We start from the raw sequence: 14,534 nt of genomic DNA on the forward strand, positions 1-14,534 counted from the left end.
GTTGAGCATTCACGCTTCATCAGAAGCATGGCATATTTTACACACTTTTGGTAGACTCGTAGGGCATGTAGGATTAAATTAAACAAATAAAAAAATATTTTTAGTTCATATTATTTATTTCCTCATCACCTATATTGTTTTATAAAATATTAACTGAGTATTGTGCAGGAGGGTTGTTGTTATAGTATTATTTATCAATTCAGTTTTGCCAATCACAATCACCGAGTCCGGAGTTCCAACATTCTATTACAGAGCACGCAGCTTCTACTAACATTGTTACTGCTGAAGTATGTATAGGCTCTTGGGCCGTGGTCCAACATGCTGTACATATAAGATCTAGGGCTACAACCTGAAAAAAAAAACAAACAAACACATTATGCTCAAATTAAAATGGCAATATGTTAATATTTTGTCACACGGAAAGCAGATTTATGTATTCAAATCTTCCAGCTGAATTAAATGTAAGAAACCTTCAAGCATATGACACACATTTTTTAATCAACAATATACTTGCTAGTTTGTTCTTAAGTTGCCACAGCCACATGCTAAAGTGTGTAGTAGGTAGTATACAGACTCTGTTCGCTGTCTCCACGCAGTTACCAAGAACAGGAACTGAGGAGCGAACTAGAAGTTTGGCGGCAGTTAAACTTGTACGATTAAAGAAAAATGTGCTTACCAAACGAGGCGCTGTCCATTGTTGTATACAATGTCGAATCTGCTCGTTCTCCAACACCATGGATCCGCCAGCAGAGCCACAATTAATGCAAAAAGCAATTTCCATTTCGTATCCGTTATCAATGCCAGGTAAATTGTTACATCAGTTCACAAAGTCCAGAAATCACAGCTAGTGTATGTAGATATCGTAATCAATCGCACAGAGTCTTTATAATAGCCGAATCGTCAATGATATAGTGAGAGTCAGAGAATTATAATATATTATATGTAAAGTGAGAGTCTAGTGTATATTTTGTCTCTGATGAGTGAAGTGTGAGTGACATTAAATTGAATTGAAAAATGAAGTAAGAATTAGGGATACTACTCGACTAGATTCTGGATCGATTATATCGATCATTTATTCAAAAATCGATTTTATTCAACATAGGGTTATTTTTATTCGGAAAAATATTTAGCGGAACCCTTATCCCGGAAAAACTTTCACACGGGCGGATCCGATAGTAATTTAATATGTAGACAGTTTGAGGCCCCCGGATGGAGGGAGAGAGAAGAACGCTACTTTTTATATGTATAATTCATAAATATTTTGTACGACAGAAAAATAAATGTTCGCATAATATATTATGCTCTGCGATCTGTACAAAGCCAGGGCGGGTCGCTAATATAGAATCTAAATAAACAAGTAAATCAATATGAATTAAAAACTAAAAAAAAAACTTTTTTCATAAACGACTTGATCTATAATCAATTTAGTCCTAAACTAACTACTTATTTATTTGGGCCGCATCCACTGCTCGATTAAATATTAATATAATAATTTTAATTATTTCTTTAGAACATATCGCCTCACAAATCGAATATATTAAAATGTTTCAATAATTAATTATCGGTAATTAGATTTATCGTTTTGTCGAACCGGTACATCTCTATACACAATTAGTTGTAAACATGTCGGCGACTTTGACTTTAAGTCGTTACAATACTTCTATATATTCATTTTGGATGTAGCAGCTTGTCCGTTTTATACACATATTTGCAAATGTTATTAAAATATACATAAATAATTATGGTGCTAGTCACACCTTTGTTGGTTCTGGGGCCGTTTTCGACAATGTCCTTTCATCCAAATCCATCTAGCTGCTTCTACTTTTACATCTCATAAATACTCAAGCATATTTACAAACATTTTTTTATTGCTTTGAATGATGAGACGAGCTTGCTGTTGGCCTGATGGTAAGCGATACCACCACTCATAAACAGTAGAAAACCATGCAACACCTTGAATTTTGGTATTCCACTGCGCTCGCCATGCTGAGACATGTTAAGTCTCATTAATTATGACTAAAATCATAATGTGACCCACTTGTTAATTTGCCGTCTCTTATAACACATAGATCAACACATTTCTAACATCCTCGTAGTGACGTAAGCAGTAATTAGTATGGACGCCGCGTCCGACCCTGTCAGACGGAGCCTTGGTGATTTCACAACCTCGCCTTACCGATTGCGACCAACCAATTGGAACAGGGGAGCCGACGAAAGGCACAAATCCTGACCCTAGCCGAGATCAGCTCCGACTTGATGGTCACGTGGTTTTTTGGATATTTTTTTGTTCAGGCTTTCGTTTATATGCTTGAGAAGGTGTGAGGAGGCACTTATAATTCGCCAAATCAATATGTTCTGAAAACATCCACTAAGACTGCCTCAGTAGCGTAGTTGTATTACGGTACGACTTCAGTGCTTAGTCTCGGGCTTGAACACCAGCTCGAGCAGTAATATTGTTTTTTTACTCAGTATCAGCCCGGAGTCTGCAATTTGTGTCCGATATGGCGATAGACTTGCCCCCTATCACGTCATAGGACAGAGTACACACAGCGGAAAGTGTGTGCACTAGTGCCCCTGCCTACCTTTTTGGGAATAAAAGCATAAATGTGTATCATGAACTAAGTACCTATTTAGAAGACACGTCTCTCGTACGCAAAAATTCGTCGCAATATTTACCGGTGCCGATGCGCAGTACTGGGCAGTGTTGTGTTCCAATTTAAAGGACATTTTAACCAGTACATATACTGTATATTATGTTATATACAGATATACAGTAGGCGTTTCTCAGTATGACGAGCGCTGTTCAGCAGTTCATATTTCTGATGATGCTACTGTTTAAAAGTAATATCGCTTATCATCGGGAGAGCAGCTCGCTCGTCCCATCATTCACGGATATAAAAAAGGTTTACCAATTGAATTGACTCAATAATAGCTTAACATTAATTGAGGTGTTAGAATTGTTAGTCATGAAAATTTTGTTATAGTTACAAAAATAATGAGGAGCACTTGTTGTCGTGTGGACGTAAACTGGAATAAAAATCATTAAACTTCACAAAAATTCAAACTGATATTGATAGGTATTGGTGATTTAGATAATTCGTTCAAATACGATAGATAATATGCCCTCGGCTCAATAATTTTAACTACTAGATGTTGCACGTGGTTTCGCCTGTGTGAAAAGCATTTTCTTCTACAAATCACTGAATCGATGTATTGTGCCATCTTTACGCCAGGGTTATATATTTCAAATTCACATATGTTCTACGGCAGCGATTACCGGGTAAAGATACTTCGTTATACTACTGCCTATACATGGTCTATTCATGTGCCGAATTCCATCCAAAACCGTTCTGGGTTCTGCGTTTATTTTTTCAAAAACATTCACAAACGTTCGCATTTACAATACAAAGACAACTTCCAAGCCAGAACATAATATTACTAACTTACTTGTCATCAGAAATTGAGCAAAATTCTGATTTTCACATGTCTATCAACATTTTATTCTTCGGTAACATTCGCAGGTAATCCCTCACCTACATCTACACGCTCGTTTTCTTGCCTATCTATTTACGAAACTAGTACAAACAGCGGCACGCACTTGATACGCATACTTTGAAGGTTGGGAAATCCATTTTATTACGAATGCGGAAGACTATTGTGTTGCGTCTATGAAGTATTTTTATTGATCTTTGATAATCAATAATATAATATGTAATTGATTTATTTGTAGAAACGCGAGAACTATTGTAATACTGAAAATACTTTCCCTATTTAATATCTGTCTTATTCCTAAGTGTACATATTCCTACTCTTGATTCCTGAAATGCGGTTACACTTGAAGCCGCCAGCAGAAGCTAATCTATCTGTATATAATAATATAGTGGATTCTGTTCCATATAATATTCTGTTAATCACTTTGCTTACTACACGAAATAATTGAACATATTTCGATGCAGGTGTCAGAATAGTCAAACATTTTATTAAACATAATAATATATATTCAACAAACATGATGGAGGCTAATAAAGATGCAAGAAAATCCCGTGAGAACCGAGTTACTGGCACAGATACTATCAGAATTATGAACGATGGAGCCAAATCAGTAGTCCTCTTATGTATTTACTTGCTTCAGATGCTGCCCAGACCTCAAAAAGCTGTACCTCTTAGCCAGACCTAAGAAGAATAAAGATATTCCCAAACGGTTGCAGGAACAGTTCGATGATGCTGTAAGTAGTAATCAAGCTAATGAATGTCTTGCTGAGACAACTTTACGATATTTTTTAACCAATTTACTTGCTGTTTACGAAAATTCTTCCATTATCGTATTATTTTCTGTAGCGTATATTCTTAAAATTCTGTCAAAAAAACTAACAACTAAGGAATTAGATCAAGATAATGATAATACATTATTTACTTTACAGTTGTATGACAAATTAAGAAAGGAAAGGCCTAACTTCCTTCAGAAGATCAGTATCATTGAAGGAGACGTTGGAGCACTCAACCTCGGCATGAGCCCTGAGGACAGACAGAGAGTTATCAACGAGGTAAGCTCGATTGTCAGAAATCTTATTTACATGAGATTTGGTTGTTCAACTGGAATATTAAAAATGATCGAGAAACAAAACAAAGAAACGTTTCAATCAGATACGTATTCTTAGTATCATCGTTTTATTTTTCATATTATATGCCTGCAGCTATTACAGACCGGCTAGATCGCGCAGAGCGCGTTAGTGTTGTAAACACGAGACAATGTGGCGCCAAGAAGCTATCAATATTTTGTTTTACACTATTACTGCAGTGACAGTGGATTCAACTGAATTGCTAACGATCAACTGTTAACTAATCATCTAGGTCAACTATTGACAGTTTCTTCACGATGACATTGTAATCATCAATGATGTGATAACATGAGAATATTCTTTACATACTTTTTACCGTAGGCATACGTAGACTTCTGCGTCCCAAAATAAAGAGTGAGGCAATGTTTTTGGTCAATGTTCTATTGTTGCTATTGTTTATAGGCAGGCGCTTCAGATTCCATGTAGTGGAATTCCATCAGTTGAATAGAACTATTTTTATCATAACATCTAAATATACGTGAAGAAAAATCTTTCCAGTTTTTAATCGCATTCCCAGCACGGAAGTATAAGGTTTGGCATAATTGAAGTTCATATAGAAGAATGCAGACAAATAAAATAACAAATATATAAAATCCGACGGTTGAATTTCCCCTGGTCGATGAACTTTACATTTATTAAGTGACTATCATTTAATATTTTTCCATTCCAGCAAATCGAATAAACACCTCGCTTGACCACGCCATCTGTGTTATTGTTTTTTTAGTTAACGTCAGAACTATTAGTGATCGTTAAAATCATCGACTGTTGTGCTACTTTAGTGTTAAAACCACTTTTTTCTTCGACCTGTTGGCAAATTTAATTGTTAGGAATGAAAGAATTTTAATTAAGTACAGTTTACTATAGATAATAGCGTTTCTAGAAATACTCTGCGGAGACAAAAAAAACTCGTTGATTGCAACGAAGCCCTTATGAAATGCGACACCTCTGTGTGCGCAAAGCTTTTGCAAATGTCTCTCGCTCGTCCTTGCCCTCGTCCCCCCACGACCCTCTCGCTACACCTGAAACTATAAGGGAAATAAATAGAAATCGGCCTCCTCGCTTTTATTACCGTTGAACATTTTGGGCATTTCTTGCAGTTCCGTTCGAGTCACGTCACGTATAGTGTAGCTTTCTATTACTTAAATAATTTTTCATACTAATATGTGGTGACTACCTAATTCGTTTCAGAAATTATCCCTTATACCGAAACGTACAAACTTGACTCCTTTATAATATTGGTAGGTAGTAGGTGCTATGGCAACTATACATTTAATTCTAAATTTTTCATAATTATGCTAAGTTATATTCCCGGAAAAAACAATGCCGTCGCGATACAATCCGAAAACTAGTTTTATATCGAATATTTACGTAAACATAAAAAATATAATGACGTGTTTCTTCTGACATTCATTTTACAAATTAATATAAGAAATAAACGGTTAAATTAAAATTCCGCACCGTTCCGTTGCAAATATATAAACGTTTTATTTTTAGGTAAGTGACTACAACTAAAACCGGTTTATTATTTTTCAAGAACCAGTAAAAATATTGTTGTATGCCCCTTCTCCATTATGCCCATACGTACTGTGCATTGACGTATAATCTATAGACAGGAACGTCTATATAAACTATTTGTTAAAAATCTGAACTTAGTAAAATGGCAACCTAATCGTTACTGTTATAACCTATTTATTCACTTGAAAAACAAATAATTATACTTATTTGACTCATATATTTTATTCAGTTAAATACAGTGAATGTTGAAACGCCAAATTTAGTACGTAGTACATGTATATCGATGGAATTATGGCTATGTTTTCTATATTAAGGCTCCTCAACGAGAAAACCACCGTGAGCAATTCGTTCCATACTTGGCAACGCGTGAATTACATGAGATATGTAGATTTAATTATAATTTAAAAAAATAATTAATATAGGTCAGTTTTTAACTTTTGAAGTGTCCTTCATTAATTTCTCTATAATAGTGTTGTTTTCAAATAAAAATTATGTGTACTTTTAGGAGATGCATAGCATGCATGCATCAACACTTTTAGTGGCAAAAAAATTACACCAAAGGAAAGAGCTAAGCGGGCTATGAAGTAGCAATTACGCAGATCAGCATAATTGTGCCGATCATCAAAGCATACAAATCCCTTGCTGGTCAAAATTTTCTTTGGGCTTCACTCCATTATCAGTTGATATGATTAGCCATTTGCCGAATTTAAATAAAAAATACAATATTGTCCACAGGTAGAATTGATATTCCACGGAGCAGCGACGGTACGGTTCGACGAGCCCCTGAAGTCAGCCGTTGAGATCAACGTACGAGGCACCAGGGAGATCTGCCAGCTCGCCAGGGCCTGCGGAAAGCTCAAGTCCATGGTTCACATATCTACAGCCTACAGGTAATTTAGTTCGCATCTTTAACTTCATTCGTTGCAGCACATATTTTGCCTTCTTGCTGTTGGCAACATGTCTGTGCTGAGGATCAAGCCCTAATTTTGATTTCTAGGGATTTTTTTATGATTTGCTTAGGATATGATCCCGTAGACCTGTTTTAAATTTGCTTTGTTCCTGATCTGGTTGTCCCGAAGTCGCTTCTTCTAGCTTTGAGCAAGCTAATTAAAGTCATGACGGTCATTCCACTATGCACCAGTATGTGGAGACGACGAATTGTCTAATGTTAACCGTTATATACAGTACTAGCACAATCTAGTATAAATTATAAACCATTATTACTGCGTTGTGTTTAATGAAGTCATCACTTAAAATTTTCCAGCAATTGCCCCCTGAACGTGATCGACGAGAAGTTCTACGAGAGCCCTCTCCCCGGAGACAAGCTGATCGACCTGGTGGAGACCATGGACGAGAAGGTCATCAACAACATCACGCCTGGGTACGAGTGGTTATTTATTTGCAAGCATATTTATGCTAAGCTACCTAAATTTCGGTTCGATAACCTTCTTGGATTTCATATGTTTTTATTTAAAGACTATCAGTTGGACTGCCCTCGCTTCGATACCAATTCTTTCAAAATTTTCTCTGTAAAAAATATAAGTTGGATGTAACTAGCCTCAATATTTATTATAACATACTCAATTACTCTGGACGGAATGAGCTCAGGGAATCGTAGAATTTGCATTTCTGCCCGACCCTGTATAGTTGCAGTCGTGAATTTATATAAAATGTGTTTCCAGGCTACTCGGTGACTATCCCAATACCTATGCGTATACAAAAGCGGCTGCTGAAAATGTGGTACAGAAGTACGCCAAGGGTCTTCCGTTCGCTCTCTTCAGACCTTCTATCGGTAAGTTACTTTTTGACGTTACCTGTACTATTTTCTGTTTATACAATTAAAAACTTTATCTGAACTTAGTAAGATATCTTATTTTTGTTGCGACCTTGGAAAATATCAATAAATAGCCATTAATTCAAACTCAAGACAACTAGACCAAGAAGGTCGCAGAATATTTAAAAGTGACCTTTTTTCAGTAATTGGAACATCCAAGGAGCCTGTTGCTGGCTGGATTGACAACGTGTACGGACCTACCGGTGTAAGTTACTCCAAAAAATAAAGCAATAGATTAATAATTGGGATATTAATCACTTCATTTATCATCTATGTGGCCTCCAAAAGTCAATTTAAGATGTGTACAGTATTTTACTTCGTACCATTTTTAAATAAAAAAAAAAAACAATAAATTTATATACATTAATAAATAAATATTTTTTCTTATAACCTTGATTTTTTAAATTGCTACTCTAAGCCATAGAATATCAATTTCGTATCACCTTAGGGGCTAAGGTGCAATGAAACATGTAAAATGTAATTTGAACTGACTTTTGTAGGTCACCGTATGTATACATTACGTAGAAAAAATAGTCTACAGTTTATTGTATGTTAATTTGTTTGCACATACTGTAGACTCAACGTAACTCAGTTAATTGCAGTTTTGTTATGTTAAACAAAGTTTTAGCGAACATAATAATATTATAAGCCATAAAATAGTACAAAAAATCTCCACACGGGAAAAGTCGTCCACACAGCTAATTAAATTCCCGTGATATAATCATAAGCTGATATTATTATTATATATATTATCTATATAATTATAATATCAGCTCTTAATTTACTATCCCACTGCTGGGCGCGGGCCTCCTCTACAGCTGAAAGGCATTAGGCCTTAGTCCACTACACTGGCCTGACCTGAGAGTGGATTGGTAGATTTCAAACACCCTCAAAATTTCTAGAGAACTTCGCAAATATGCTGGTTTCCTCACGATGTTTTCCTTCATCGTAAAAGCAAGCGTTATTTCACAAATACACACATAGGTATTTTTTTGATAAGTCAAAGATGTGTGTCCTTGATTTTTAAACTTGCGGACTTTGTTATCTCAAACTATGTAGCTATTTATAGATCCGTTATAAGATAGAGATGTCATCAGCTGTCTGTGACGTCACACTTCAATACCCTTATACATTTCCAGGTGGTAGTGGGAGCCGCTGTAGGTCTCCTCCACGTTTTAAACTGCAACCCGAACTTCGTGGCGGATCTTGTACCTGGAGACATGGTGGTAAATGCTTGCATCGCCGCAGCATGGAAAACAGCTAAGGAATACCCTGGAAACCATGAAGATGCTCCTCCATCTGATCTACCACCACCGATATATAACTTCGTTTCGTCAGCGCAACAACCTTTGACATGGAGTAAGTACTCGTATTTTTTGGAGTTGGATAATGGTGATACCAAAATTCATAAAATTTTCTTTCCCTCATAATCTCCTAAGAGGCAGATTTCATCGAATTTTCTATCTCTCTCTAAAATCAGTGGAATACTTTGTTTTCTCAATTATACGTAAGTCGTCTAGTATAAAAAATAATTTACGTCCAACGCCTGTCTAGTTTATTATTTGGACTTGCGAGTTCCTTCAACATTTCTTATTTAACTTTCATTGCAGGTAAATTCATGAAATACACGGAGGTATACGGTCTCGAGGTCCCCACCATGCAAGCCGTCTACTACTATCTCTTCCAACTGACTCCCTCCAGGTTTATCTATATGTTGAACTGCTTCTTCTTGCATTGGGTTCCAGCCTACATCATCGATGGTATTGCTATTCTAATCGGAAAGAAACCTATGTAAGTGTTGATTTTTACTATGATAAGGTGCATTATCTGCCAACTCTTTAAGAATGCGAGCTCACTACACCACCAGCATTTGCGTTGACCGTCCGTAAAATTTTACAATTGTGTTTATTGTGGCTATTGAAATGTCTTTTGTTTTGAAGTACATAACTACGACAATAATAGTTTGCTATTATATTAACAAATTAATACCCTTATTTCAGGCTAAGGAAGGCGTACACGAAAATAAGCAAATTCTCAGATGTGATAGGATATTTTGCTACAAGAGAGTGGACATTTTACAATAATAACACGCAAGAGCTTTACAAAGAACTATGCCCCGCTGACAAGGATATATTCGACTTCGACATGGAAACTCTAGACTGGAGTAACTTCTGTTACAACTACATCAGGGGGATAAGGATCTATCTTCTCAAAGACCCAGTAGACACCATCCCAGATGGCATCCGCAAATATTATAAGTTAAAATACACCCATTATTTCTTCTGCTTCGTTCTTTTCTGTGTAGTTTCGAGGTTGATTTGGTCTATATTTAGTATGGTTTTAGGAGTTTAAGATTTTTCATGCCCAGAGATGAGGTGGAACAACAAATATACAAAACAAAGTCGATATTGCTTTTGCCAATTCATTATCAACTTTATAGATAGACTTCAATAAGTCGATAGTAGTCTGTCTACAAGACGCGAATATTTTGATAACTAACCAAATGTAGTATTGGCATGTATATGTAAGGTATTTTATTGCCTTTAGCAGCTATGCGTGGGTCTTAGTTGGCGGACTTCATCAGTTGCTATCAGGTAACCCATTTGCTCGTTTGCAAGACCCTAAAATATGTTTTTCTTTTAGAATCTCGTTTTTAAATTTAGAAAAACAAGGATTTTGTGCTCTAACGGCGCTAGGCTCATATATAGGTTTACGTTTTTAGAGATATGAGCACGAGCTTAAGAGTGCCCGTCTTCTCTCTCATCCATTCTGGGCTTAGTTATAATTGTGTTAATAATATGTAAAGGTTGTACAAAGAATAGTGATGCTGTAATTTTATGTTAATTTGTAATCAATTATTTTGTAATGTACATAATGATTAAAATTATACTCGTGGACGTTATAGGTGGAGGATCTTGATGCTGAACAAAGTGAACACTTACTATATTCTATTTGACTGTTCAAGTTCTATAAAGTCTGTGAGCCCTTTAGAAACGGCTATATCTTTCTTTGTTAACAGACATTCCAGAAAAAATTTGCTCGCCAGGTTAAAAGAAACGCAACAATACTTCTGCATATGTCTTGAGGATTCTGAAAAAAAACACCTTCATAAAGCTTTTATTCGTGCCAACAGTTCGATTAAATTATAGTTTAATTTTAATAAACACGCAGTGCCCTCAAAAATTAGAATATTAAGTTAATTTCGTAAATTATGACCCCACACAGTTACACTATTTAGTTTGAACCATTTTCAAGTGTATTTTCAATGTTGTAAGTCTGAGACGCATAAGTGTCAAAGGACAATGCCCAAAACCAGGCTAACTTTGCGTCAGTCATGCGTCTTAACCAAATATCCACGAAAAATCATCATTTTAATTATTACTTCATTTGTATTTATTTCAGTCATAAGCGAATGGGGGTTTAAAAGATATGGAAAAAAAGTTGTTTAATTGTTGCAAATGAAACACCGGATAATGTACTGCCATTACGGCTAATTGATACCAATTCATAACAAATTCCCTTTTAAATGGAATAAAAAAGTAATTATTAAGTACAATAAATATGCCCGTACTTGAATCTATAGTATATGTATTTAATATATTATTCATCTCAAATATATTGTCATAAAATAATATATTTTACTTAATAATTATGACCAAACTCCAAATAGCTGGTAAAAAAAAGAGAAAATATTAATTGTTCCAAAAACAAACAAAAGGCGACTTGTACTTGCATTGACAGAAATACAATAGTCAGCTAAAACATGTCTGGACTTTATTTTTAATTAATGAATATATGGGTACAGATTTTTATTACACTGGCAACTGAAATTAATGACATTTTGACACTTCAGATTTGTTTGAATGTTAAATCGTTAAAATATTTTATCTTACTCAAGATCGGAGTTTTTTCTTATGTATTTTAATGTTGAGTCGAAAAATCCTCTGTTAAAAAACAACGTGTATAATGTGCGTTTCGAATTTTGAGACGGAAGGCTTTTAGTAAGCAACACAATGTCGTCTAGAGCCTAGACCCAGGACAGTTAATCGAGACGGCATATCCCGGCGGTGTATTGACTGCACTTTTGCGGCGCCACAGCAACGACAAGTATATTCCTTGGACGAGCTGTCTAGTTTGTAAGTTATGTAGATTATTATTAACATACCCACAATGTGGGAAATATTTTGCCAAAGTTAAAAAAAACAGTTTAACAATAATCATAATCTGAACATGTTTACTCAACTTCTACATTATATTTTAGGTTTCAAGGCTGGAATGAGTTTATGCTGACTGCTGGAGGTCAGCTAATAGAGAAGTTCACAGACAACAACATGACATGACCCGACCGGCGCTGCAAGAAGTCATTCACTCACTTCAGGAGTATATATAAACGTGCTGCAGCTATATTAAATTCTTGTTTATTATATAAAAATTTTATTCTTCTTATTCTAAAAAATTTTGGGATGCCAAGAATATATACCTCTATTAAAAATATACATCTATATAAAAATATGCATCGGATTTCGTATTTCTGGTTTTATTTTTCTTTCCCTATGATAATTAACTATTAGCCTAATAAGGCTGTGAAGTAAGTTCCTGGGCTCGATTTCCAGGCCAAGCAACATTTTATTTCGGTATTTTTAACATGAGTTGCCTGGGATCGGAATCCTGCAAATGGTAGTGTTGGCGTCAGGCATAAGGCCGGTCATAAAAACTAAGCTGAATCTATTCTACAATATGTGTTGACGCCATATTGGAGTGAGATAATGGTAGGTGGAAATAAGGATTAGGTAATCCATGTAATAGAATAAGTCGTAAGTCAGAAAAACATATACACAAAAGATCATGTAACATAAATATGTTTCGTGAAAAAACTAATATTCCGCCATACTATGTTGAAGTTTTATTGGAGTTTCGTCTTATCAGATATGTTAGTACCTATCAGTTCTTATGAGGGCAATTGAAGTTAGGTGAAAAGACCGTCCACTAATCGCTTATAGCAATAACAAGTAGGTACTGCAATATTGAACTTAATCATTATTGGAGTCCGAACTTAACCTCAAAATAACCGCGCTATAAAAAGTCTGATTACTCCGAACTCCCATCGAATATCTAATTGTTTTCAATTTGTATAAAAATTAGGATATATTCCCTATAGTTTTGTGAAGGTTTTGTACAGACGCAAGCGTAGCCCAACTCTCATACAAAAATGGGCATTCTCCTTTAGGGTCAGTAATGTCTATAAGAGATCTTAGTGCTTCAAATTTTTACCGCACGTGTAATTAAGTGTGTTAGGCGTTAGACGATACAAATTATATTTTTCGACTGCACTTATTGACCATTATATAAAGAGGCAATCTCAAGTTTGATTAGGATCTTAGTAGATAATTTATATTGAATTATATACCTAAGTTGTCATTACTAGCTTGTTGTTTCAATAACAAAATTAATCCGTCAAAATCAGTCGTATGCTATGACTTAAAATTTCATTTGATATGTTGTTTTCTTTTTATTAAATAGGATGACCTTAAGATGCCGAGTTTAATTTGATAGCGTCTCAGCTGATTTCGCACATCAGATCGCCCTGAGTAATTATATTCAATATGGCCCTGAGTATTGGTTAATTGGCTATTTTTGTAATAATAATTAAAATTACTTTTGTCTTTATTTAATTATTATAGAAAACTTTATTTTTATATTAGACAAGCTATAAACTTCGGACTCGTCCACGTCAGTGAGTTTCGGGATAAAAAGTAGTCTATGTCCTTCCCAGGGTCTCAAACTATTCGAATACCAAATATAATCGAAATCTCTTAGACTTTTTAAAGTTTATCGTGATCAGACAGACGCCGTGACTTTGTTTTTAATATGTAAGATTTCTTATGTTCTTACACATCATTTAGTGCATAAAAAGGTACTCAAATTTTCTGTTGGTATAAAAATATTTTTAAATATGCAACAAAATAGTCAATTATCAACTCTAATGTTAACAATTTACCATATTTATATGTTTGATTTATACGTATTGATAAGGTTTATGGGTGGTATATGTTCGGATTAACTCGTGTAATAGTCTACCAAGGTGCTCTTTCTCACCGAATTTTATTCCATATATCATTTTTATAAAGTCATTTTATCATATCTTCTAGATTCATTCGACGAAAAAAAATTTTTTTTTCGTATATGAAATTTATATATTTTTAAAAGTGTTTGGGTTTATCCGAATATAATTGTAAATGTTATTAAATAAGCAACGGATTGCTCATCTTTACGTTAAGTTATAACTTAAGTTATTATAAATGTATGAAAGTGATATAGATGCCATTTAAGGAGTTTTTGGAAATATATTTTTTTTGGTATGTGTTTTTTTTTATTAAAGTTATTAAGATGTAAAGTTGTTCCTTTGTTTATTCAAAATGCCAAAGGTTGTTGATATTTGCAGCTTGATTCTAAGTTAAAATAAATTATTAATTAGGAAATTAGTTAACGTTGTTCTAGTTACTATTACTGACAGTTTCAGACCAGTGTAGTGTTTCGCGGCAAGTGTTTCTGCGTGAGCGCAGATC

The 14,534-nt window shown here is 34.8% G+C and overlaps 1 protein-coding gene across 2 annotated transcripts in view; it reads left to right on the plus strand.

Annotated features, from left to right (window-relative positions):
- LOC115456188 (fatty acyl-CoA reductase wat) overlaps positions 1-11,280 on the plus strand; it is a 50,029-nt gene extending 38,749 nt beyond the window's left edge. For both annotated transcript variants that reach the window (XM_030185138.2, XM_037444438.1), the window contains 9 exons: positions 4,133-4,226; positions 4,422-4,544; positions 6,870-7,024; positions 7,399-7,515; positions 7,817-7,926; positions 8,112-8,173; positions 9,108-9,327; positions 9,579-9,759; positions 9,969-11,280. In XM_030185138.2, the coding sequence (XP_030040998.2) occupies positions 4,133-4,226; positions 4,422-4,544; positions 6,870-7,024; positions 7,399-7,515; positions 7,817-7,926; positions 8,112-8,173; positions 9,108-9,327; positions 9,579-9,759; positions 9,969-10,320 (1,414 nt within the window). In that variant the 3' untranslated portion in view covers positions 10,321-11,280. The remainder of the gene's footprint in view (positions 1-4,132; positions 4,227-4,421; positions 4,545-6,869; positions 7,025-7,398; positions 7,516-7,816; positions 7,927-8,111; positions 8,174-9,107; positions 9,328-9,578; positions 9,760-9,968) is intronic.
- The last annotated feature ends 3,254 nt before the right edge of the window (positions 11,281-14,534 follow it).

The sequence above is a fragment of the Manduca sexta genome, chromosome 28, assembly GCF_014839805.1.
Source record: "Manduca sexta isolate Smith_Timp_Sample1 chromosome 28, JHU_Msex_v1.0, whole genome shotgun sequence".
Classification (NCBI taxonomy): Eukaryota; Metazoa; Arthropoda; class Insecta; order Lepidoptera; family Sphingidae; genus Manduca; species Manduca sexta.